Raw genomic sequence first — 26,979 nt, forward strand, 5'->3', positions numbered from 1 at the left:
CATGTACAGATATAATCAGAAGTCTGTCGTTAAGCACAATCTCTAAAGGGGAAAAAATGCTATTCCAGTGTGCATGCGTTGTTTTTAACTACAAAGAGAAATAGTACCACCATTGCCAGTGGATCCTTGAAATAACTACAGATTTCTAAGCAGTTTTACATGTGGTATGAAGATACAAAAAAGAAATCGACCTTAGGGCTTTCAGAGTGTGTGTGTGTGTGTGTGTGTGTGTGTGTGTGTGTGTGTGCGCGCGACAGAGAGAGAATGTGTGTGGTTGAGTGAAGAGTGAGAGTGATCGCTGGCAGCAGCAGCAATGTGGTTTGTGTACCTTTTGTCCATACCACACACACACACACACACACACACACACACACACACACCGCTCTCACTCTTTTCCGATCTCTCACACTGTCACTTCCTCATTCATACCTGCATTCATTCACACATCGCTCTCACTCTTACAATCACACACACACATTCTTTTGCTTTCATGCACGCATGCACTCACACATGCAGACAGACACAAACTCATGCAGGCATTCACTTACCTGATGGCTCGGTAACGATCCGCAGCCTGGTGGTTGGGTGGGCTGCTGCATTAGCCGTTCCATTTGGTATACTTCATAAAGAGGTGTTTGAAGAAATTCTGTTGTATAACCTTGATGAACAGCCTATGACACCCATAAGTCACAGCAGTAATCTGCTCATATGCTGAAACATGAAATTTGCCTCATAGGGATATTGGGAAAAGGGAGATAATGACCATTTTTCTTCATTGCAACTTTTCCTGTGAAGCTTGAGTCATTATTATACTGGTTCCCTTCAAACTGCTTTTGTTGCTGAAAATTCAGAAAAAACCCTTTCAAAAAACGTGTCTTATTAGGAGAGGCACTCTTTTGGTAATGACGAGTAGTTGGGGTTGCATATAATCCTTCAAAGGAACATCTTGTTTTGCCTTTCTTTTCAAGAACCACATCATCAACTGCTGGTTCTCCAAAACAAAACAAAAATGTGCCACAGAAGCATTCAAGTAATTTGCCTTTAATTGCCTTGTGCCATGCAAGACTTCCTGGGACAGCCTTTGACATGGAGGCCCCTGATAAAGCTTCACCACCACAAGCATATTTCAGTCTTCAGAGTCCTAATCTTATCTATCTTATCTACTGATGCAACCAGTTTTCTATTCTATTAGTAATACTTTTAATAAATTCTTCCTTAATCTAGTCTAAAATAGAGCTTTATACACTTCAATATGTGGAAAATAATTAATAGCCTTATCAGTTCTATGTATCTGGATGTATAAATTTCCTCACATTTATCTAGTAAATTAAATCCTTACCAAAAGGCAGTGTTGTAACTTTGACTAGATGTAGATAAGAAAAAAAGGAGCAGAAGCAGGCTTGTGCGCATTATACAAATCCTAAGGGTGCTTTACAGCAGCCAGTACAGCAAGTGATTATTTACTTTTGAAATGCACTTAAATTTAGAGAGACAGTGGACACTGCATCATGGTGCTTTATCATCTCACTCGGTCTTGTTACAAATGAAAAAGGATTCCTCAAAAGGCTAAATGAAAAAAATCCACCCATATAATTCAAGCCATCCATAAAACATTAGTTTTCTGGTTAAGACCCTAAGGACAGTGAAGAATAGTTTTCTCTAATAGTCCTGAGACAGAGAATGGGCATGATCCAGGTAAAGATGTCCTTATCAGTAGAGCTGTCAGGGGAGGATGATGTTCTCCTTTTCTGGTTTGAGCTTTCACAGATGCTTCAAAAATTCATTTTTATTTAGAGTCATTACTAATGTTAAGTTGAGTAGGAGGTGGGGGGATATAAAACTACACACAGCATTAGCTGAAACAAGGTGGATAACTGAACTTATGGCCAATAGTTCACCTGGACTTAATGATGTTATACCTGTAAAACCCACCCTATTGAATAGGCGGGTTTTTCATTAATTTTCATTGGATGTAGTAGAGTTTAAAATGATGCCTGTCTAATTTTGTGATGTCTGATGAAGGGTGTAACCCGAAAGCGCTTACGTTGTGTTTTAGTATTGTGTTTTAAGGACTGAGTTTTTATTAAATACTCTCTTGGTTTACAGCAGTGTCCTGTTGCTTTTTCGTTGTGTTTGGACTTTTGCTTAAGGACACAGGACTATTGGCAGGCGTGAGGTATTTGTTTGGATTAGTTCTGAATATTTGTTATAAGTTTTACTCATCACAAAAAAACTCACATAGCAGATCATCTTTTTTGCCAGCTAAACTGCAGAAAAAGCTAGTTCTGTTAACTGCAATTAGTTCAAACTCTGGATTCTCTTGCTTTCTAGTAAATATCCAGTGACCTCTATGGTACATTTTTAATATCAAAATAAAATACCCTTTCTGACTACAAGTTGAATGCTACCTGTTGCTTAAATACTCAGAATTCTGTGTTCTACTTCCAAGTGTGGATTTCATGGCTTCAATGTCCTCCAATATGCATGTTATGCTGAAACATATCTCACTTTCACAGACTAAGGAAGTTCAAATTTTGTGTCACAAAATTAAGTACTCTGTAATACAATATTCAGCAGGGTCAAGTAGGTACTTTTGCTACATAAGCTAACCTACAAACTACAAAACTAATACTACAGACAGACAGAGGATACTAGTGACGGACTGAGTGAAGGAACACGCACAAAGCTAAAGCAGAAGACACAACATGAAACACACAGGGTGAAAGAAGGTCAGTTTGCCATGTGGAAATGGAACTTACTGTGTGTAGGCTGAAGAGGAAAAGCTGATGTAAATTCACCAAAACTGCAGCTGGATGAAAGCGTTCTGAACGCTGGACAGTCAGAAATTGTTGAGGAAAGGGTTAACAGAAAAGGGAAAAAGAAAAGAAATTTTAACGAAAAACATTTTGGGAAAACAATAAGACTAAGAACAGAAAGGCAGTAAGTCAGCCAAAGCTGTAACATGAAAGGCAATAATATACCACAGCCAAAGCACACAAAGCCTTGCAGAGCACATACAAAATGAGATAAGCAAACAATATCTGACCAGTAATATAAACTGCCTTTGCTATTTTCAAGTGATAAGCAAATGTGTCAGCAAGCAAGTATGGGTATCATGTCTGCAGATAATCCACAACAACTGAGGATATGGGAAAAAAACTTTTACTTATTTTGTGATCATGCTTCTTTTAGACTTGTGCTTCTGTTTTGCAACTCTTATTTATCCACTAGTAAAGAGAAACTTTAATGGCAAAGTTTCTATAGAAAGTACCACCTTATCTCAGATCAGAGTTGTATATGGAACTGGAACACAACTATGGCACAGGTAATGCTGTAAAAATCCCTTGTTTAAGATTCTATGAGAAAGCTATGCAAAAATAAAAAAAATGATTTCATTTAACATGCTATTTAGCTAGAGTGTAATATGAATTACTGAGTAGAATACTTAAATTTCTGACCTATAAATATAATGGCAAAAAACTGACAAACAATTTCTCTTCTAATCGCATGTATGGCAATGCGCACAAGAATTTTAAATAACACAATAGTGTCTGTTTTCTTCACTGAATCAAAGATATCACTGTGTGTCATGCCAACTAAATTCTTCTAAGCATCTTTTTAAATTGTGTTATTGTAAGTCTCACTTTTGCCCTTGATCTAGCAAAGGCTCTGTGCTGCTGGTTTTAGCAGTTACTGTGTAGACAGGTGGGTTATACTGAGGCTGTTCAGACTGTAGGAATAGTTTCAGTTATAGGCTCCTTGAAGTTTTAGTGCAAGATTGCTAACAGTAGATTAAGGAGATTTTATTTTTTTTTCCCTACACTACTGTGTAATCAGAGACTTGGTATATTTAAGTATGGGTATGGGAAAGTTCAGGGGGCCTGCCACCCTGCAAAAATCACTGTTTTTTGTGTTTATTTGCTTTCTAGTTTCAGTATTTTAAGCCATTTGATGTATTCTGTTTTGTTAAACTGCAAAGTTGAATGACCGAAGTTTGACTTTGCAGTACAGACCCTACACACACACACTCGCGCACACATATATAGGCGAGTACCATTCATGTGGTTGAGTTGTCATATTATTAAGACTTGAGTTATGAGTGAAGTGACAGTGAGTGTTATTATGTGGAAGTTACTGAGTGTGAAATGACTGGATCTTCTGGATTACGGTGTAACCTGCGTACGTGATGTTGAAACTAGTTCTGGTGCAACAGTAGTAATGCCATGTAAAGTCTAATGCACTTTTCAACAAATCTGTGCAATTATGCAATTAGTACACATTTAAGCAGAGGATGTGGGGGGTTATACCCTCTACACGAGGAACCAGTGGTGCTTGCATACTGTGTGTGTGTATGAAAGTGTGTGGTTGACTGTATGCTGTATGGAGGATTTGCAAGTTTGGAAGTGTTCCAGTAAGTATGCGAGATGCGCAATGTAATGTTTTGGATTTTGTACGTATGTGCAATATAAGTGAATATATGTTTTCAGTAGTTTGCATTATGTGTGGGCTTGCCTGGATGTTGACTGTGTTGTGTTTGTCATGTGCTGTCTGTTTAAATGGTATATTTCAATGGCTTGTGGTGAGATTAGTGTTTCCTCTGATAAATAAAAAAAAAAAACCTCTCTCTGATCATATAACTTAACCTCTTCTTAATCTACTTCCCTCTACACAGCTTGCTCTAACAATATATTTTACTGGGATTGCTTCGACATGCCAGCTCTGATATCCACACGCTATATAATACATGTATATATTAAATCTTCGCAGTTACTCTGTATATAACAGTCATACTTCTAATATCTGTATACCCTCAAGCCAACTGTGATATTCAACATGTATATAATACATGTATATAACACATGTATATATTGCATTTTGTCTTTCATTTTGCATATATAATGTATCTGCTGTGTTTACCACCAGGCTAAGACTGAAATAAATCCAATGGGATCACTTCTGTACCCCTGATAAAGTGAAAATAAAAAAAAAATAAAATCAAAAGATATACTTTTTAGTTTTAAAGCATACGAAGACATGCATAACTCTTTGCCCTACATACTTACGAAACATGCCAAGAACACACAGTCAAAGTACTATACACAACAAGGTGGAGGCATACATGATGTAAAAATGACACAGAGGATTACCCTGCTCAAGTAGTTATCATAGGTTCATAGATTAGTACTAAGCTAACTGCCCTTGCGAGCAATTTTAAGCCTAGCCAGTTATCCCTTGTGAGACTCAAACCCTACACTTCGTGTTTGTAAGGCAACCACCTTAACCATTAGGCCACCCTCCCAACCCCTTCATCAATCACTTATTGTTAACAAAGCCTGCCAAACAAGCAGCATATGAAAATATTTTACCATTACTAGTAATAATGCCCAACTTCAAACATAAAATAACTGGCTAGCTGATGTCACTTCAAGGGAATCTAGCATGCATCTGTCTGGGATGGGGTGGCTAACAGACCTTCCCTGCTTTGACAGAAAGTGGGCTAAACGTTTCATCTCATGGCTTCTGTTTACTGGTTAAAACTTAACCCCATAGTGCCTTTTTTAGGCAAAGTTTCTCTCACAGGAATACACACAAATTCTAATTTGAACAATATCAAGTACCTGATACCACACAGGCTCACACAGAGGTCCAGGTAGTGCTCAGAAAAATAGCCTACCATATCACTGCCAACAACTGATACCCTTCTGTTTCCCTCTGAACATGTTGATCATCAAAGTAGGATCAAAAAGCAAATGCTCTCCATCAAACAGAATACAATTAAGGATGAGTAACTACCCCACTATAAACTAGTATACCTATACAATGAGCAACAATTTTCCCCACTATAAACTAGCATACCTATACAACTAGCAGCAAATATGCTTAAAAATTCCTCACTTTACTAATGGAGATTTCAAAGTATTCCTTTCCCCAAAAGCCATATTATTGCTCTAGACTTTAACCTTACTAACTTCTCTACTCCCTGTACTGTCCATAACATCATTATCTAATTATTAAAATCCAATCACCTATCAGTAACCTTTGCTTTAAAACACACACAAAGCCCACCCCAAAAGAAAAGTTATTTTATGATTACTTCAAAACAAACAACCTGTTTACAGACCTTCTTGAGGACTACAAACGGTGCAAGTTCTCCAAATAACCCAATACCTGATGCTACGGCATTCTACTCTGGATTCTAACCCGTTACGGACAGATGCATCATACAGCCTGTTCCCATCTGCTGTAGGAATAATGGTAAATTCAGATTTTGCAGTAAAAATACATGCAAAACAATGTTCAGGAGGAGTCAAATTTAAGGGAAGGCAGGAATTGAGCAATTTATGTAATGTCGGACTGAAAGTTGTAAAGAAAGAAACATGTAATGTACAGTGCATATAAATGGGAAAAATGTTAATATGGTTTTTCTTTTCTATTAATGTATGTATGCCTATGTTTTAAGTCATAATGTGTTTAAAAATGGTAAATTCAGAAAAAAGTCTGTATAACAGAATTCCATATAAAAGCTTTACAGCAAAAAAAGAATAAAATTCAAGCAGTTTAACAGATGATCTGGAATATAAAAAGGACTTGTATAAAACTCTAAAGTCCACCAGCAGAGTGTGCGGCACTAGATATGAATTCAAGACTACAACCAGCTCTGAGGATAACGACAAGGTTGTCTTCAATTACATTAGGAAACTTGCATACTAGATATGAATTCAAGAGTGCTACCAGCTCTGAGGATAACCACAAGGTTATCTTCAATTACATTTAGAAACTTGCACACCATATATGAATTCAAGAGTGCTACCAGCTCTGGGGATAACCACAAGGTTGTCTTCAATTACATTAGGAAACTTGCATGTTATGCCCATGCCCAAGCTAAACTAAATTCCAATGGAGTCTTCCACTCTGATCTTGAAGTCAGTGCTAATATCCTTCTCAAACAAATTCAGTCTTAATTACATACCTCCACCCACAAAACAGCCAGATATTCCACTACCTATACATCCACACCATAAAAAATGCAAAATCCTGTCTCTATTGGTCCAGATAATATCACTGACTGCCTGTAAGGTTTACTCAAATTTCTTAGACTTCTTCAACTTAAGTCTCTCTACAGATTACATCCCTGAAATATGGATAATGCCAATAGTGGTACCATTACACAAAGGTGACCTCATGACAAAAGTCTGGAAACTATAGATTTATTAGCCTGATGAGCATCACTTATAAAGATAAGCATTTCATAACTGCCAAGCTAATAAACAATAACATAGGTAACTTATAAACCTTGGAACTAAACCAATTTGTGCGGCCACCAAACCTAAGTTACTTCTTCAAAAGGGTCACTAAAGCTCTAGATAAAGGCCTGAAAGTTCATAATGGTACTTTGATCTTCACACCACCATTGACATCATTGCACACACTGGTATTATTAGTAAACTTTCCCAACTTGACATAATTCCATACACAGTCTAGTCAGGCAACAGATTCTCCGACAGAACTCTCACTGTTAAGGTAAGGGGTACCTCCCACTGACAGAGGAATGTCACCAGTGATGTTCCATAGGACTCTGTCCTCGGCTTCTGCTGCTCAGCATCTACTTCTCAGATGTGTAAGCAGACATCAAGGGATGGGCCACATTAAGTCTGCTGATGACAGAAAAGTGGGTGCAACTGTCAAATCTCCATGACACAGCAATACTCTAAAGCAGGGCATGGACCACACAAACATCTGGCAAGTCAATCATGGGCTCACTTCAAATGCCAAAAAAAAAGCAGAATAGTTACATGTTGGAAAGACATCACTGTCTCTGCTAACCACATTGCCAAGTACGGCTTGCAAAACAGATACAGCCACCTGTGACTTGCCTAATGCTGAAAACTAACCACAACCAAGACATGGTAATAGGATATCCTTCTATAGTTCTTAGCTGATCTGTATGGGAACTCTCTAAAGGTCTCATGCACTCAATCCCTCTATACCTTTCCTTTACTAGAACCATTCCGAAATACACTGCTTCTTTTATAATGTATCTCACAAAACATCTTGAACAAGCTTTTCTGACCAAGATGATTTCTGAACTATGCAATCTAAACTAAGACTGAAAGACCTAGTCATCTAATCTGTCTCCTATAGATTTTAGGGGTGATCTCTGTTCAGTCTTTTAAAAATAGAAATCCCTTACTTTCTTCCAACCTCTCCCCGTTTTGCAGAACCAGCTGTCTATCACGTGTCAGAGACCTCAACTTTCACTGCAAAATCAGCAAAACCTGCTGGTGTTAGATAAATAACCCTGTGCATTCCCTGCCTTTGTAATAAACTCCCAATACATGTCAAACAAGGTAATATTTGACCTTCTATGTCAAAGTTTCATTTTTCAGTGCAGAAATAACTCTGGTACGGGACTCTACAGTACAATCGGTGATTTCAATATTTACTGTCAACATTGCACTGCATAATTATTACCCTACAATTCAGCTGCAGACCAAGGGATGATGGGACACAGGTTGATGTAATGAAAGTAGACACATGGAATACAATGGAGTCATGTCAAAGAGGAGAGAAAAACTGGGGAGCATAAGAGCAGAGGAAGGCAAAAGTACAATTGCACAGAGACTTACTATAATACTAGACGATTCAGGAAATCACTAGTGCAGTAATCCATACTACTGGAATTTCACCACTAAATGTCGTCAAATATCTGATACGACCTGTAGAGCTCAGGATCCTTCTCCCTTGGATGAGTGCATGCCTGGCTCTTCGTGTGGCCATACAAGCACTATAAAGCAGGTGTCTACCCATGCTATCAGAGGGCTTTCTTGTCCCAGAAGTGAAGGATAGAGCCTTAAGGGTATATACATAGCCAAGTATACCATATGGGAGGAGCTAGATTTACAAATAGATTAATAAACTACTCAGGAGAGAAAGGGAATCATGTGTGAAAAGAAGGATTAAAGGGAAGAGATAAAACAAGTACCCACAACCACTATCCAGACAAGAGCAGAACCAAGGTTTTACCAATAAGGGTGGGAGAAGGACAGAAAAGTTTGGATATCCTACCGATGCCCATGAGACAATAGGGACATGCAGAGGGGGTGGTGGGACAGAGTACTGCTATAGCACTGCAACACTGATTTAGGAATAGTCTGCATGGAAACAGTGTCACTCCCTTTTTGGCCAAAGAAACAACTGATTAGTGTTCCTTACATCTCTACTTTTGTGTAGATAATACCAGAATTATCTGTGCACATCACAGGTGTCTAAAATTATTTCACCCTTATTTCTGAGGGCTTGGGAAGAATACAGGAAGTTGCATTGTTGGGTTGAGAAATAATTCTGTCACTGCTTAGGCGTACATGAAGGACTGGTTCTTAGGCTCAACCTTCCTTTATGGAAAGGCAAAAATGACTCTGCATATCAAGACTTCCAACTCAAGAGACACCCTGCTATCTGAAGTGACAGCCACAACCACAGCAATCTTCCAAGTTAAGTCCTTAAGAGTGACTCATGCACCTGGCTCAAATGGTGCTGCAGTATGCTTTTTTAGGACACAGTTCAAGTCCCAGAGTGGGTGAAACTTTTACCTGGTAGATTCAAGTATAAAACTCCTTTAATGCTTTCAATGGTCCCGGGTTTGCTAAGGAAACATCCTGAATATCAAATGGTAAGCAGGCTGAAATGGCACAGCACTGAATTTTAATAAATGAAAAATACAGCTCACTGAGATGCTACAATATCGGGGGCACTGTAGCCTCTTTTTTGCCCTTCCTCTTTGCCTGTTGCCAGATGGAAAGTCTCTTCTGTATGGATATGAAGGATTTCCTTCTGGAGAGCTTACATAATAATGTTGAGCACATCCTTTAAGTACTGGTGCCTGAAGAGCATCAGTATGTGATCATCCAAGTAGTGCGATAAAGTGTCATCAAGTTGGGGTGGATTGGGAACACTTGGTGCTGAGTGTGAAGGTCCATCAAGGCTGGTAGCACCCGAAATCTCCCAATGTACCTTTCCATGATCAGGGAGAACTAGTTCTGCCTTGGTCAAAATTGTGCCGTCAGTTAACTTGGCCTTCTCCCTCCTCATTTTGTGGATCACCCTGAGAATTAAGGGAAAAAGCGTACAGAAACAGACTTAGCCAGTCTATGAAGAGGACAAATTGTCAAGCTTTTTTGCAAGGTAATCTTTAGAATGACATTTAAAGCTGATTGTTGCCTGGGTAACTCACAGGTCTAGTTGAGGAACACCTCACCAGTGCAACATTTGAAGACATCCCTGGGTAACATCTATTCATGTGGGCCTGCCTCTTAAGTACTACCCAGTCAGGGTATGCTTACTGCTTTGAGAGGCATTTGGTGCTGTATGGCCAGGTCTCAAGCAGGGATTGCTATCCTGCAGAGGGTATAGGATCTTGTTCCTCCCTGTTTGCTAACAAACCACATCACCACAGTTTGTATGTCACTACCTATCAGATAACCTCCTTCCAAACCCATCTGAAAGCTTTCAGGCCTTGAACCAGGAATAAAATCTGTTTAAATGCTTACACTACATTGAAATTCTGAGGGAATGCTCTCTATGCCACATCCAAGGCTTCTGCTGTAAAGGCCTGATTGAATATTTCCTAGGACAAAGAGATCCCTAGGTTTAAACGACTCTGCTCTGTTTGATCCACCTTGCAGCTCTTTGGCTACAGAAGGGAGCACTGGAATAATGTTTTTCCCCAAAGATTGAGTATGCTCGGTCCACGCAGACCTTACAAACTTCTGAAGATTTTGCATGTGTAGTCTAGCTTGAAGTTATCACCAGTATAGTGACCGACATGAATTTCAGTGCCCTGAGTTACTCATTCATGTTTTTTGCTTTGTTTTGAAATGCCATGCAAAATGGTGGCAATAACATCAAAACGTTAGCTAACTAAGAAAATGAACAGGTTCCCCAATGGGGTACTAATCTGGCTCCTGACATTCAAAACCAGCTGACCATGTAGTCTTCCAAACATGCTCTACTCCTGACACAAGAAAAGAGAAGGCAACAGGAATAAACTGAGATGGTGTTGCTGCATGCCTGCTCAAAGATTCATAAGTACGTACTAAGCTAGCACCCCATGTGGGCCATTTTAAGCCTAGCCAATTTCCCTTCCAGAGGTGAGGATCAAACTTGGTACCTTGTGTCTGAAGTATACATCTCAACCATTATATCAACCCTGAAAAATGTCTCAGTCATGGGCTCATGGGTAAAGATTAGGCTATCAGTCTGCATACTATTACAAGCCTAGCCAATAAGAGGAGGCAATAATCACACCCTGTACCTTATACCTGTGAGGGAAAGATCTTAACCATACCAACCCCACCTGTTTTACACTGCATGCTATAGAAGTCTGAATGAATATCAGGGAAAGCTAGAGGTGAAGTGCAACAGTGATCTATATGAACATCATTACCAAGAACCACAAAGTTACTGAAGAAAGTACAGTTGTGTAAAATTTTACCACAATGGTAGACTTACTTTTATTCAGTGTTGCAGTATTCATTACAACAGTGATCTCTGCTAAGGGTGGTCCAATGTCTGGCCAGTATACCAAAGCCTTTAAGCTGCTTTAAGGTACGCTGTACATCACACGTATGCTCCTTGTGTAGCATACGGCATAAAGGTGACATCTAGATATACCGTCCTCAGAACTGAGAAATATAGTAGCAACACCAGTCCAAGGAAATAGAGGTAATCAGTACATCCAGAAGAGAAATGGACCAGGGGGCGGAGGGAGGGAGTGAATACTGCAACAATGAAGAGAAGGACATCTACTGTTATGGTAAGATTTCACATAACTACTACATCCTTCCATTTCACTGTTGCAGTATTCATTACAATAGGGACAGTGCCAAAGCTAAGGAAAAAGAGGGAGGAAGAAGGACCAGCCGAGCTCCCGACGAAGCCATGAAGGATTGCCCTAGCAAAACCAGCTCTAACGCTGGAAATTTCATCCAACTTACAGTGCTTGGTAAACGTATGCAGAAAAGTCCAGGTAGCTACCTCAAGAATAGAGTTAGTATCCAAACTCTTGAAAAAAGCACAAGAAGAAGCCACAGCTCTAGTAGAATGTGCCTTAACAGAAGGAGGAAGGCTCTTACCATGAAAGGAATAACAAAATGAAATAGCTTTAGAAATCGAACTAGTTTGCTTGGACACAGCCAATCCTAAGGACCTAGGACGAAAGGAAACGAAGAGCTGATCAGACTTAAGAAAAATCGAATCTTATCCAAATAAAATCTGAGTTGTCTATGCACAGTCAACATGTGCACCACCTTCTCACTGACACACTGCGAAGAAGGGAAAAAGGTGGGCAAATGAATAGACTGATTAACAGACGACTCATTCACCACCTTGGGCATAAAAAGATTAGTAAGAAGGGTCACCCTGTCCTTAGGAAACACCAAAAAAGGGGAACAAGCCATAAGCTAAGACACCATCTGGCAGAAGTAAGGGCTAACAAAAGTACAGTCTTCCATGAACAATGTTGCAAGCTGAGGCTGCAGGCTCAAAAGAAGGACCCTTTAAGGAATTTAACTTCAATCTAGAAGTTAAAGGAGGTAATAAAGGCAGACAAGAAGAAATAGCTGATAAGTGGGCCTTAACAAAAGAATAAGTGAACCCAGCACTGAGAAATTCATACAAGTAAGAAGGAACCAAAGGGATATCCACAGAACGTGGATCCAGATTATAAGAAAGACCAAACAGAAAACCTTTTCCTTTTGGATAAGTAGGAATTCCTAGTAGTGGGTTTCCTGGCCTCCTGTAGGACCCTAAGCATGTCCATCAAAATCCTATCACCCGCAATGTCAGTCGAACAATGGAGAAGTAGGGATAGATGAGAGGATCCCTTGTCCTGTATGAGCAGGTTCACCTTGTGAGGTAACTTGTGATGACTGACCTTGGCTAAATGCAGGAGGAGGAGGAGGAACCAATGCTGTCTCGGCCAAAAGGGACTCATCAACAACATTTTGAGAGCATCCTGTTGTATTTTGAACAGGATTTTTGGAATAAAGGGAAGGGGAGGGAAAAGCAAAGAAACATCCCCATCCATGAAAAAGAGAGGGCGCCCAACTTCCAAACCAGAGGACCCTGAGACTCTGGCACAAACTAGAGGAAGTTGTCTGCTCAAGGGGAGGCAGAAAGATCCATTTGAGGAGTATCCCTCTGGTGGACAATGTCCAGAAACACATCCCTATGAAACATCCATCTGTGGGATTGAGTTAAGGAACTGCTAAGAGTCTGTCACAATGTTTTGACCTAAAGGAATGTACACTGCCTGAGCAGTCACTTGGAAATGGATAGCTACTTCCCACATTAGGAGTGACAACCGGCAAAGAAGATGACCTTGACTACCCCCCTCCCAGTTTGCTGACATCTTACATCACTGTGGTATTTTCTGTAAACATCTTGAGAGGTCCTGGGGAGAAGAGAGTATGAAAGGCCTGATGAGCCATCAGAAGGGCTTTCATTTCCTTGACATTGATGTGGTCTTTCTGCTGACGAGGCGACCAGATTCCCTGTACCTTAGGGAGGCGAAAACTGCTCCCCATCCATGTCTGAGGCATCTGTGAACAGCTACTGAGAGGGAAGAGGTGGATATAAAGGGAACTCTGGACTGACAGCCAACTGCTGAATCCACCAGTGAAGTTCCTCCTTGAGACATGGAACAGGAACTAAAAAATCGAGAGGATGAGAATGCTGAAGCCAAACTTGACTTTAGAAACCAATGAATGTTTCTTATGTGGAGGTTGGCAAAAGGGAGCATAGGAATAGTGGAAGTCATGAACCCCAGAGCTCTCAGAAACTACCTTGCTGATACTGAGGTCAGAGGAAGAAGGGACTGAAAGAAGGAAATGAGAGCTACAGCCTTGGGAGGAGGCAGGGATGCCAGCATAGGAACAGTCTGGATCTTGCACCCCAGAAAGATATGATCCTGAGAAAGAATAAGGAAGGACTTTTGAAATTTATAGTGAAGCCCAAGCTCTGCAGAAGACAGATTGAAAAGTGAAGATTTTGCAACAAGGTCTCTGGAGAGTATGCCTAAAACAGGAAGTCATCCAAGTAGGGAAAGACACGGATCGCCCTTAGCCTGCAAAAAAACAATCACTGGAGCGAGGCATTTGGTGAATACCCGTGGGGTAGTAGAAAGGCCAAAGGGCAAAGCAGAGAACTGAAAAAGCCAGGAAGCAACAGAGAAATGTAAACATCCTGAAAAGAGGTTGAACATTCTTGAGATCTAGAGACATCATGTAAGCCTGAGGAAGCAAAGGAGGGAACAAAGTTTGAAGAGACAACATTCGAAAAGAGGGAACCTTCAGAAATGTATTTAGATAAGACAGGTTTAAAATTGGTCTCCAAGTACCTTCCTTCCTGTGTACTAGGAACATTCTGGAATAAAAAACCCTCCCTCTTTGGGAAACTGAACTTCGTGAATAGTACCCTGAGCCAGTAGATCCAGAAGCACCCCTGGAGAGGATGATAGCTGCTCCTAAGGGGGCCGAGGAATTCCCATAATAGGCAGAAGAGGTTTCCAGACCATGAAATACTTCTGGCGTATAAGGAAGAGAACCTAGGAGTCGAGTAATCTTTAACCAAATAGGGGAGAGAAAGAGAAAGTAGAATGTGGATGGGAAGAATAGGATAGTCAGACAGCACCTGGTTTATCAGGAAAGGGAGACTTCTGGGTCCCAGAAATCTGAATAGTTTTAGCGTGAGGAGCCCATTTCCCACCTTTCTTGCCCTTGGGGGGGGGGGGGGGGGGTGAGACAGTCTATAAACAAAGGCTGGCTTACTGCGGTAATTTCTCTGAAACTTAAGGACAGGAGAAACAAAAACATGTTTACGTTCCAGTAAAGCCTTGCCTTATCCTGAAGAGACTTAAAGTGGCAGCAGCTTTGCCAAACAAGTGTTTACTGTTAAGAGGAGCATCCATCAACTTAGCCTTAATATCATCAATCACAGACCCAAAATCAGCATCCCTAGAGGAAGCATCTGCTGCATCATAACTACACTTGATGGAATGATAAGCCACCCGAGAGGAAGTCCCTAACAGGGAAAGAGCAGAAGTCTTCCCTTCAAAATCAGGAAGATCATAAATTACCTGACAGGCCTTGGAAAGAACAGCCAACATGTACCTGGACATATGGGTCTGAAAACTGACAGCCCTAAAAGCTAAAGCAGCAGAGATGTAAACCTTTATCCCAAACCTTTCAATGGTTCTACTATCTTTATCAAAGGGCAGTAACTTAGGAGAAGGTAGCAATTGTGATGAGTTGTCAGAAGCCACAGACACCACTGAGGGGTCAAGTGAAGGGCACTTGTACAGAAATTTACAGTCTTCAGGTACCCTATAAAACCTATCAGGTTTCTTGGAGGCAGGGATTCAGCAGCCTTAGAGGCACTAGAAAAGGCATCCAAACAAGGCAGCCAAAACAGGAGGGACAGCAGAAGGTTTGGGAGAATCCATCTGCAGGAGCTTATAATATCTTTGCTGTACTTCAGAAACCTGAGCACAATCCCACTTAAGCTCCATCATTCCAGAGATTGTATCCTCAAAGGGAATATCAGGCCTAGTAGATTCCTTTTTCTCAGACACATAATCTAGAAGTGGAGGAATCTGAGAGGAGTAAGCAAGGGATTCCTCATCTGAATCTGCCTCCTCCTCAGAGAAATCCTGTTCCCTTGGTCTTTTACGGGGAGTACAGGACCACAGAGGAGCTGGGACAAAAATGCCCTGAGATTTTAAAAGCAATCAAAGTATTAACCCCTGAGTGAAATTTTGCCATTCACTCTGTGGGTCCTTGAGTAATATGTTTAGTTTTCTGCTTTTTCTTTAAGGTGACATCTGCCTTATGAAATGTAGAAGGCTCCAACTCCGGACAGCATTCAATAACTGCAATAGGAAATTCTTCCCTCACTAAAAGTTCACAACACCCCTAGGCCCCTCAGAAATAATCCACCATAGTTCCCCTTGAACACCCGATGCAGACGTCTGCAAGACCTCCAAGAACAGTGATGGAGCCGGGTGAACCTCTGGGCTTTCACTCACCTCGAGAGAGATGTCCAGCGGAGGCTGTACAGCAGGAGAATCTGGCCTAGACTTCTTGGCCTTCTTCACAGATGGCTGCCCCTTGGAGCAGGAAGTTCCTTTCATAGTGTCTTTAGCTAAAAGCTTAAGACAATGATTGTCCAGATACAAAGCCAAAGAAGAAAGCCTACTATGGAGGGTTTTGGGAACAAAATCCTAACAGACTGAACATGACGTATGGTCGTGGGAAGCACTGAGGCAAAACAAGCATGGCTCAATCTGTCTCCCACACTGGCATTTACCCTTCTTGGATGGTATGAAACCCCACACGCAAAAAAAAAAAAGATAAGATAGATACAATAAACCTCAATGGGGCAGTTATCTCCAATGGCTTGGCAAACCAGCAACAGGACAGACATTCACACTGACAATCAAGAGATAGCATTCGGACTGGAGGCAAAAAGTTTCAAAGGATGGCATGTCCGGACATCATCTTTATGTCCTACACTACATGAGGAGCATACATGTCACATATGGCGGACTTTAAAGCAACCTAAAGGCTTTGGCATACTAGCAGGACGTTGGACCGCCCATGGAAGAGGATCCCTACTGTACTGAATACTGCAACAGTGAAATGGAAGGACATCACAAGAAGACAGAAAAGACTGAGGGTATTGGAAACACAGCAGACACGAGGGGTGAAGGATGAGGATAAAAATGCCATAAGCATTTCAGGAAAATGGAAGGAGCTGTAAATGTTAATTACACTATGTTAAATCCCTTACCCTAACAAGATTTGCCAAGGAAAGCATGCAGACCATGAGCAATAGTGGGCTGCAGACACACCCTGTGGTACTCCAAGGTAGAATAAGCCTTTTGAGGATTTCCAGAGAGGTAGGATGCAAACTACTTGAGGTCCATAGAGGAGATACTGCATTAAGATCATTAGTATAGAATCAAAATCTCATGATTAACACTTCTAAATCATTCTGAGAAATTGGGTCAAAAATGGAGAGGGAACAAAGGAAACAAATTCTAGAGAAAGGCAGAAATGGTGAGAGATATGATTAAAAAAAGACCAGAAAGAGCAGAAGACAAGGTGGTATGGAAAGCTGTAGACAGAAAGGAAAAGAATGAGATCAAGGAGAAAGAAGGTTCTTCAAAAGCAGCAGCAAGAGGCACCAATGGTACAGACAAGAGTACTAGTCCAGAAATTTCAGGCAACAGGTCTAGTCCAGAAATGAAAGGTAGGTCTGCAGCAGCAAAAGCACACAGAAGGAGATCACTATGGACGTGAGCTGGGCAAATATTTAAAAAAAAAAACAGCTGAGAACTATACTGGGACCAAGTTTGGACAGGACAGGCACTAATGTGAGAAAGCTTCTCAAAGAAGATAGGCTGCAGTCCGTATGATAATGCAGAAGAAAACCAATGACTAGGTGGGGCAGAAAGTACAGTTGTGTACACTTACCATAAATGTAGATGTTCGAGTGTATTCACTGTTGCAGTCATTACATTTGGGTTACCTGCTTGCAGGTAGCCCTCAGTCGGCCTGATTAACAAAGTCTTGGGTCCTGTGTTGGTTGCTGTCCCTTCTTCCATGACGCCAGGTCATCAGGGGTATAAAACATGCAGCCGATGCCATTACATCAGTTTTTCTTGTCCCAGATGTCAGGTGCCACCCTAATGGGGAGCAATTAAATATAAAAGTACAATGATATACCTCCAACAAAAAAGCAAATACACCAAAAAGGCTTTTAAGCATAGTAAAGGAAAGTAGAGGTATAGCCAAAAGACGTTAGGGGGCTGAGGGGGGGGGGGATTAACCAGGACTGCAACAGTGAATACACTCGAACATCTACATTTACGGTAAGTGTACACAACTGTACTATGTTCTTCATGTTTCACTGTTGCAGTCATTACATTTGGGTAGATTCCCAAAGCTATGGTTGGGAGGAGGAATTTAGATAGCATTAGGACCAGCTATAAGGCCCTGCAAGACTGCAGTGGCAAAGCCAGCTCTGGATTTAGAGAAAATTGGCAAATGATAATGCTTGGTGAAGTTATGTACAGAACTCCAGGTAGCAGCTTCTAGGATGGCCCTGGTAGGGACGCTTCTGAGAAAGACTGTAGAGGTAGATGCAGCCCTGGTGGAGTGAGGTCTGATCCCCTGGGGGATAGGTTTTCCATGGTGCTTACAGCAGAAATGAATGCAATGGCCTATCCATTTAGAAATGGTTTGCTTTGAAATAGCCCTCTCCTCTACCCCTGCAGCAAATGCCGCCAGCAGTTGTTCAGATTTCCTTTGAGGTTTAGTCCTGTCCAAGTAGAATCTAAGATGTCTGTGCACATCTAAGGAATGCAGTATCCATTTCCTCTTTGCTCTGTGGATTGGGAAAGAAGGCTGGCAAATGAATGCACTGATTAAGAGCCACACTGGATACCACCTTGGGTATGAAGAATGAATTGGTTCTGAGGGACACCCTGTCTGCATGAAAGATGATGAAAGGCTCCACTGCCATAAGGGCCTGTAATTCAGATACCCTTCTAACTGAAGTGATTGCTAAAAGGAAAGATGTTTTCTAAGAAAGAAATTTTAAGTCTGCAGTAGCAGCTGGCTCGAAAGGAGGCAGAGTGAGTTTCTCCAAGACAAAGTTAAGGTCCCAGACTGGGGTTGGAGCTCTCCTGGGTGGTCTCAAATTTTTGGCCCTTCTGAGGAACTGCTTGAGCAGTGGATGAGAGAAGAGGGGAGGTTCTGTGCTATAATGAGCTGAAATGGCTGAGGCGTGGATTTTAATGGAGGAAAAAGACAGGCCCTTGTGAAGCATCTCAGTAAGTATTGTAAAATCTGAGGTAAATTGGGTGCTGCTGTGCTCATCCTTTGAGACTGGTTCCAGGCACAGAATCCTTTCCATTTTTCAGCATAAGATTTTCTAGTAGTAGGCCTACTTGCCTCTAAAATGATATCCATCACAGGTTTACTGAGGGATGGTAGAGGAGAGATTATGTAATTAGCCAGGCTGCAAGGTTTAATGTTAGAAGCTGAGGGTGCAGAATCTGGTTCTCCTGATGAGACAACAGGGAAGGAGTCTGAGGCAGGTGCCATGGGGATAACCTTGACACACTGCACAGGAGGGGGTATGGCCAGTCTAGAGCAATCAAAATAATCATTGGTTTGTCCAGTTTGATTTTTATTTGTACTTTGGAGAGCAGAGGGGGGAAAGCAAAGACTGATTTTCCAGCTGAAGGACAGAGCATCCACTTTCCAGGCTTGCTTGTAGGGAGTCCTTGTGCAACATTTATCCAATTGGTAGTTCTGGGAAAAGGCAAACAGGTCTATATCTGGGCTCCCCCATTTGCTTGTCAACATGTTGAAAATCCTTGGTTCCAGTTACCACTCGTGTGGGTCCATGAGGTTTCTGTTTAGTCTGTCTGCCAGTGTATTTAATTTTCCTCGCAGGAATTGAGCTTGCAGGTGCACTTGGTAGCTCAAGGCTGTGTTCCACAATGCCATGGCTAGTCTGCAGAGGGGGTAAGAATGTGTACCCCTCTGCTTGTTTATGTACCACATAACAGTGGTGTTGTCCATCTTTATCATAAGTTGTCCTGGAAGAATGTGGTCCTTGAAGGCTTTCAGAGCATTCTGTACAGCTAACATTTCTTTTTGATTGATATGCAGGTGCATTTGACTTGGGTTCCATTTGCCCTGAATGCACTTCCGTGCCAGGTGAGCCCCCCCCCCATGCATATTCTGATGCATCTGTTGCTAGGGTTTGGGCAGCAGGGGGTGGTGTGAAAGGTAGTCCCTTGTTTTGGTGGCAGGCCTCTGCCCACCAAAGGAATTCTAGACATAGGCAAGGTATGATAGGAATCATTGCTTCTAGATCCTGAGAATGGTGACACCATAGGCTTTTTAGACACCACTGTAGTTTCCTCAGATGCAGTCTTGCATATGGAATTAGAAGAATGCAGGAAGCCATGAACCCCAAAGGCTTGCAGTATTTGTCTTGCAGACAGCAGGGTTTTTGTGGCCACTTGTTTGAAGTAGGTGGTCAAATGAATTTGTTTCTCTGGCGTGAGGTAAGCCATCTGAGAAGTTGTATTAAAGCTTGCTCCCAGGAATATAATTTGTTGACTGGGTACCAGGTGTGATTTCTTTTTGTTTATGGTATACCCCAGACAAGTTAGAATTCTTTGTACAAAGGCCAGATGATTCAAAAGTATGTCCTGGCTTTCTGCCTGAATTAGACAATCGTCCAGGTATGGGTATATTTGAATATTTCTTTGCCTGCAAAATGCAATAACTGGAGCTAGGCACATTGTGAATACCCTGTGCGCAGTAGATAAGCCAAAGGGCAGTGCAGAGAACTGATAGTGCATGTGGCCTGCTTTGAAGCGTAGGTATCTTCTGCAAGATTCGCTGATTGGGATGGGCAGGTATGCTTCTTTTAAATCTAGTCTTGCCAACCAGGCATCTTTGCCTAGCATAGGAAGTAATTGAAGAGTCAGCATCTTAAATTTTGAAATGTCCAAAAAAGTGTTTAGAGTAGACAGGTCCAGGATAGGAAGCCATGAATTGTATTTTCTGGGTACCAGGAAAAGTCTCGAGTAGAAACCTTGTCCCTTCTCCTCTTCCAGTACCAGCTGAATAGCCCCCATGCTTAAGAGAGAAAGTACTTGTTTTTGGGCCTCTGCCCAATGATTTGGGGGTAGGTCTGGCCACCTACTTGGTGGTGGCAACGTGTGAAAGTGAAATCTGTATCCCTGGGACACTACATTTAAAACCCATTTGTCCTGGGTAATGAGTTCCCATTTCTTTGCATGAAGAGCAATCTTTCCCCCCAAAGGGGCAGTCAGTTGATAAATGCTTGGAAATTTTAAACGGAAGTCATTGAGACAGTTTACCATGGGGGTAGACTTATTACTCCCAGATTTGGAAGTGGAGACCCCCCACTGCTTAGTCCTGTGCGTCCCTGGGACTGAAACTTGGGGATTTTGCTGTGTCTGGGCTTGGCTTGAAAAGACCTGGAAGGGGCTGGAAAGGACCAATTCTTAGAGGGCCAGTGCCTACTAAATCCAGGAGGCTGAATTTTAAGAAATCTTTAACAGTTTGCATAGATTTATTTTTAAGAACTTCCTCAGCCTTGTTGACAAACAGGCGGTCCTGATTTAAGGGAGCATCCAACAATTTAGCTTTAACATGATCAGGCAAGGATTGCTCCTTTAGCCATGCATGCCTTCTGAGTACAGACCCAGTAACAGCAGCCCTGCAAGAGGCCTCTAACGAATCAAAACCACATTGCAAAGTATGTTTTCCAACTTGTTCAGCAGAATGCATTAAGTCCTGTAATTCTTTATTTTCCACACAGTCAGGAATCAACATAATTTCCTGTTTAAGCAATCCAATAACATGTTGCTGATACTTTAACATATGAAACTGGCAGTTTAAAGCCCTAATGGCCAAGGTTGCAAAAGTGTAAACCTTCTTACCCCATCTATCCAGCGCCCTGGAGTCTCTATCAGAAGGGGTAGAATTTTTAGCAGTAGAAGCCTTAATGCCCTTGGGCACCTGTGAAATAGTCTCTGGATCCGCAATAGGATTTTTAAAAAAAAACGTGTGATTCAGGGACCCTGTAGTATCTGTCAGGTTTTCTGGGAACACGAGGCAAAGAAAGAAAAAGCATCATCAACAATGTCTAGTACAGGAGGAATAGCTAAAGGCCTATGCAGAGGTAGGAGTAAGAAATCCCTAAGTCTCTTTTTTGAATCAGAAAAATCCTGGCTTTCCCAGTGGAAATGCTCCCTTAGAGTATGCAAGGTTTCCCCAGAAGAAAAATCCTCTGGAGGGGAAGCAGAGGGAACTGAGTCCTCTGCATCAGAATCCTCATAAGTAGATAAGGGCAAATCCAGATAATCAGAAGAATCAGAAAAAAAATAATCCTGGTCAGAAGATTCATAAACAACTTCAGTCCTAGGCCTCTTAGAAAGGGGGGTTGGCTACCCCTGATTAGAGTTATTAAATCTTCAGCCATTCTTATTTGTTTTTTAGGCATAGAGGCCTGAGCATGTGGCCTGGATGCCTTTTTTTAGGCATGGTTCGAGATTTAGGCCTAAGTGAAGAAGGAGGCGTCAGTTTAATATGCAAGTCCGTAAGCCTGAATACACCCTCAGAAGCCGGTGTTTGCACAGCGGCTCCGGACCCATCCAAGGTAGAGACATCCGCGGGTTCCATAGCTGAAGCATCTCGTGGCATAACGGACTCCGAACGGATCTCAGTAGAGGCCTGCGAATCAAAAGTAGCGGGTATCAGGGGCTGCGAAAGCACCTCACTGAGTACTGGTGAACTGGCGACTGGCTTAGGAGAAGCGTCGTCAGCAGTTTTGGACCTCAGCGGCCTGCCTCTGTCTTTATCTTTGCATTTTTTTTTTAATCCCGGTAGTCGGATGACTAACAGACGACATTTCTGGATAATTAAACAGAGAACCGAAATATTTAGAGGCGAAAATATACCAACGACGGATAGTGCGCTGACTATCTGCCCTCTGGGCATTAATCCCTACGTCACCCAATGGGTTGCTAACTGGCTTACTGATAGAACCCACACTGAAAAAGTAGCTGACTCCAAATCCAGCTCCAGACAAGTGGAGTACCTCAGGGTTCAGTCCTGGGACCACTCTTGTTTTGCATCTACTTTGCTGAAGTACAGGCCAACACTAAGGGACTCTGGTTAACAAAGTTCGCAGATGACTGCAAACTGGGAGCCATTATTGAATCCCCAAATGATGTGGATACTCTACAAAAGGGTCTTACAGAAGCTTGGTGCCAGAGCCATGGGCTCAAGCTCAATGCCAAGAAATGTATAGTTATCCCCTTTGGGAAAAAAACATGTATCCGTGAATTACCATATAGGTGGCAGTACACTAAACACCGAAAGTGTGATAAAGAGACTTGGGGACACAGGTGGACAGTGGTCTCAACTTCGATATCCACATCGCCACAACAGTCAGGAAATCCTTCTATGTGGCACACCTCATCACTAAGGGCTTTTTAGCCAGAAAAAAAGAGATCATTGTCCCACTGTACTCATCCCTCATTAGACCCATTATAGAATACAACGCCCCATTTGGTATGTACTTCTCAAGACATCTGCAACAACTGGAAAGGCCGCAGAAATACCTCACTAAAAGAATCACAGGCCTAAGTAGATGCCCTACGCTGACTGCCTTAAAAAACTCCAGCTATACTCTGTCGCATATCGTCTACTCAGAGGCCATCTCTGCTCAACATACAAGGCCATGTCAAACCCAGAACTGTTGGACATACTACACTTAAAGAAATCCCAATCCCTCAGAGCCACATGCTCCAGGGATCTAAACCTCGTCATCACAATAAACAAAACATGCTGGAGGGATAGGTTCCTGACTCAGAGACTCCCCATACTCTGGAATAGATTGCCCATACATGTCAAGCACAAAAGGAACCTTGACGATTGGATGGGACAGAGGAATGATGGGATACTGTGAAAGTGGAGCTTAGCCTCCATTTTCCCACTGCACAACTCTCACGGGGAAGGCGGGACTACAGATAGGCACATCATCATAAAGGTGGAACAATCATTTCAGTAGGCCACACCATCAAGCAGCAAGCCTGGAACCAACATGGAGGAGATATGACTTGCAATGCTGTCCATCCACTGTATTACGGTATCTCATGGACAGCAGCCCTTGCCCCTGGAAGCCACAGAGGAAGACAGCTAATGACCAGGAAAGGACAGCAAGAAAGAAAGGGGAAAAAAAATTCTGGCATTACAATTGTTTTTGAACTACATCTTTATTAGCTGATTGAGGTGTGTGCAATACCTAGTAGCACAGGATGCATTTTAATTATAAAATGCCTTCACTTTTTGATAACATAAGGCAGTAAGACATAAAAAAAAACAGCTGAGAATTTGGAGACATTACTTAGTTGGTTACAACAAACAAAAAAATGAAAACAAAAAGAAAATAAGTTCTGGCAACTGTTTGTTTACTTTCAATCAAATCTAGTAGCAATGTTTTTCAAATACCTACAGAGCAGCTAGAAGCAATACAAAGTATAGACAAACTGCCCAAGGGAGCAAAAAGTCTAAGCCTATGAGGCAAATACACGTTTCATAAAATTACTCCTGACTATACTGCCCCTGCAGCAGATTACACGGCTAAATTTAAGAGAACATACAACATAATGCAAATATCCGACTCTTTTCAGATGCAGCACTGGCCATTAAGATTTTGGACAGTGCTTGTGCTAGTGTCAAGGGAAAACAACTTCACCTTTAAGTTTGGTTCAGACTTCTGTTTGTACAACACATATCCTGAAGAGTATTTTTGGTGAGAAACACAGCAAAAAGCCACTTTCGTTACTATGAGGGAAAGATGCATATGACATCAAGAAAAATAGCTAATTGAACCTTTATTTGGTTCCAGACACCTGGACTACTAACAGCAGAAATTCTAAGTCAGCTTGTTTCCCCCAAATCACAGTCTGGTGTACAAAAGTGTTAAAGAACTGAACAAGTGACGTTAATACAAGAAACTATGGAACACTAACCTAACATTAGGTAATCCTGCAAGTAGCATCAACTAACTAGTTAACCATTCTCTATGAAGTTGACTGCAACATCCCAGTTCTTACTGTAAGGATGGTAGGGGAATGTCAATTTCAAATTTACTCAAGTGTTTTTAGCAAAATACTAATTACACAAGGTAAGAAAATAAATACACATAACACTCAGTTAACAGATTTAAATTAAGACTTTCAACAGTACTGCTGATCTAATGCAGCAATCATCCCAACCCAGTTAAGGCTATTTCAAAAATATGACATTTAAGTTCTCTGCAAAAGCCAGCCACAGACTTGACAGTCCCAAAGCTATTACGATAGTAGATTCCACAGGTGAGAGGGCTAGCAAAGTAAAAGCACAGACACCAGACGTATCAAGACATGGTGATGGAACCATCAGCAATCCTTGGGAGGCACAGCTCAGGAAGGTCTAGGACACAGCCAGCTCCTTGAAATAAGTGGGACCCAAGTCATGAATGGACAAGTATACCCACACTTGGCACTTACAAATAAAGATTAAGCATTTGCTGGTAATGAGATGCACTAGCTAGTAGCCTGGCAGCAGCGCCATCTATAAGCGATCAAGCTTGGTGTTGGAAATCCCAGGTACACAGTTTTACAACAGTCAGGCATAGAGGAGACCAAGGCATGGACAACTACGAGAGGTCAATCTGAGATAAAATGGGCTTAATTCTAGAAATGTTTCCTTTATGGAAACATGTCTTCACAAAAGCCAGCACTTGACCCTGGAGTGTCAGCTTACAGTCCAAGGTAATAGAAAGCATATGTTTTCTACAAAATGAAGCTTAGTGACACCTTATATGACAAAGTTGGAAAGCATGGCTGCAGAAGAGTCCTTCAATGTAGCACAAACTACCATGGCTTCAGTAGTTTTGGAGATATTTACTTTCAACCAATCTCAGGAAAAAGTAGAGTTGTGCTACAGTTACCATTACTGTAGATGTTCGAGTATATCAATGCTGTAGTACTCATACTTTGGGTCTTCCTGCCATGCAGAGGCCTGTGACTGGCCCAATTCCCACAGTTTCTGCATCATCCCCAGCCGAAGGATGTCCATTAGTGCTATCTTCATACCTTTCTACACTAAGGAAATCAGTCTGATGCCTGAGGAAAGTACCACCCTCCCAGTTGTCTAAATCCTAAGACAAATGGCTGTGGAGTACAACGAGAGGTAGAGGGTGCAGGAGGGGGATGACAGGTTTAGGGTACCCACCCCAACCCCCAGACCAAGCAGATGGAGGGAATAGAGGGTGCGAGCTGGTACTGCAAAGCTGATCTACATCTCTCTCTATCTCTTACCTGGAAGAGCTCCTGGAAGAAGCACTTGTGGCCACCTGGGCATCATGAAATCCTGGGTCAGCTTAACCAGGCCCTGTGTACCAATACTGTACAGGAGGCTGAAGGCTGAGGCAGTGTATGCTGGGGCAAGGTAGTAGGCCTCTTGGCTTTGGGTGTTGAAGTTTTTGGAAACAAGGCCTCAGGAAGCAGATAGTTACAACCTCTACCCAGTTTCCTGGGATTTCCTCATGTACAGTTACCAAGGGAACACTGCCTCAACCTCAGTTACCAGCACTCAGACATCAGAAGCAGCAGCCTGTAATGCAGCCTCGGACCTGGCCATTGTCGGTTTGGTAATTGTCGCTGTGGTGTGGCCAAAGAAATTCAGAACAAGAAACCGGAACAAGAAGCTACTGTTGCATGGACGCTCATGCTTCCAGACGAGGAAATAGAGAATCTGGTATCAGTGGATACACAGAAGTCTGCAGGCAAGTGGGCAATTACTGGTGCTCAGCAAACATTTTTCTAGCTACTTGCTGCAAAAGTACTCTTATAGACACATTCATTCATTTCCCGTTACTGTGAAAACACATTTTGTAAATTATCAGTGGAAAGCGGCACTACAAGGGGACTTGTACTAAGCCTGGTAAAAGACAAAATATGCAAAGGGTCCTCAACTCTGGCCAGCAAAATTTGCAGCTCAAGGGAATGGTTCCAAAAATTAAACTTTGAAGGACTGAAATCTGACCCATCTGTTAGCATGGAAATAGTACCAAACCTTCACCTACAAAACAAAAAGCATTCTTCCTAAAGGGCAAGAAGAGTGCAGCACCGCTCCATTTATCTTCTAACAAGGATATGCTCCTAAGAGTGAAGGTTACAGAAAAGCCTGTCCACTGCAGCCTTCACAACTCACTGTAACAGGAGAATGCAGAGAAAAAGGTCAACCTCTCAGATAAAGCAGTGACCAGAAAGAAAGCAGTGGTCACAGTGTGACCAGTGGGATTCATGAATAAACA

At 41.9% G+C, this 26,979-nt stretch overlaps 1 protein-coding gene across 11 annotated transcripts in view; it reads right to left on the reverse strand.

Annotated features, from left to right (window-relative positions):
* Positions 1–26,979, reverse strand: part of AGFG1 (ArfGAP with FG repeats 1) — a 1,878,478-nt gene that overhangs the window by 653,917 nt on the left and 1,197,582 nt on the right. For 5 of the 11 annotated variants that reach the window (XM_044070432.1, XM_044070431.1, XM_044070430.1 and 2 more), the window contains exon 7: positions 2,760–2,831. The exons of the other annotated variants lie outside the window; for them this stretch is intronic. In XM_044070432.1, coding sequence (XP_043926367.1) covers positions 2,760–2,831 — 72 coding nt within the window. The remainder of the gene's footprint in view (positions 1–2,759; positions 2,832–26,979) is intronic. 11 annotated transcript variants of the gene reach the window in all.

Source organism: Protopterus annectens, chromosome 4.part1 (genome assembly GCF_019279795.1).
Source record: "Protopterus annectens isolate FY-2018-M chromosome 4.part1, PAN1.0, whole genome shotgun sequence".
In the NCBI taxonomy this organism is placed as follows: domain Eukaryota; kingdom Metazoa; phylum Chordata; order Ceratodontiformes; family Protopteridae; genus Protopterus; species Protopterus annectens.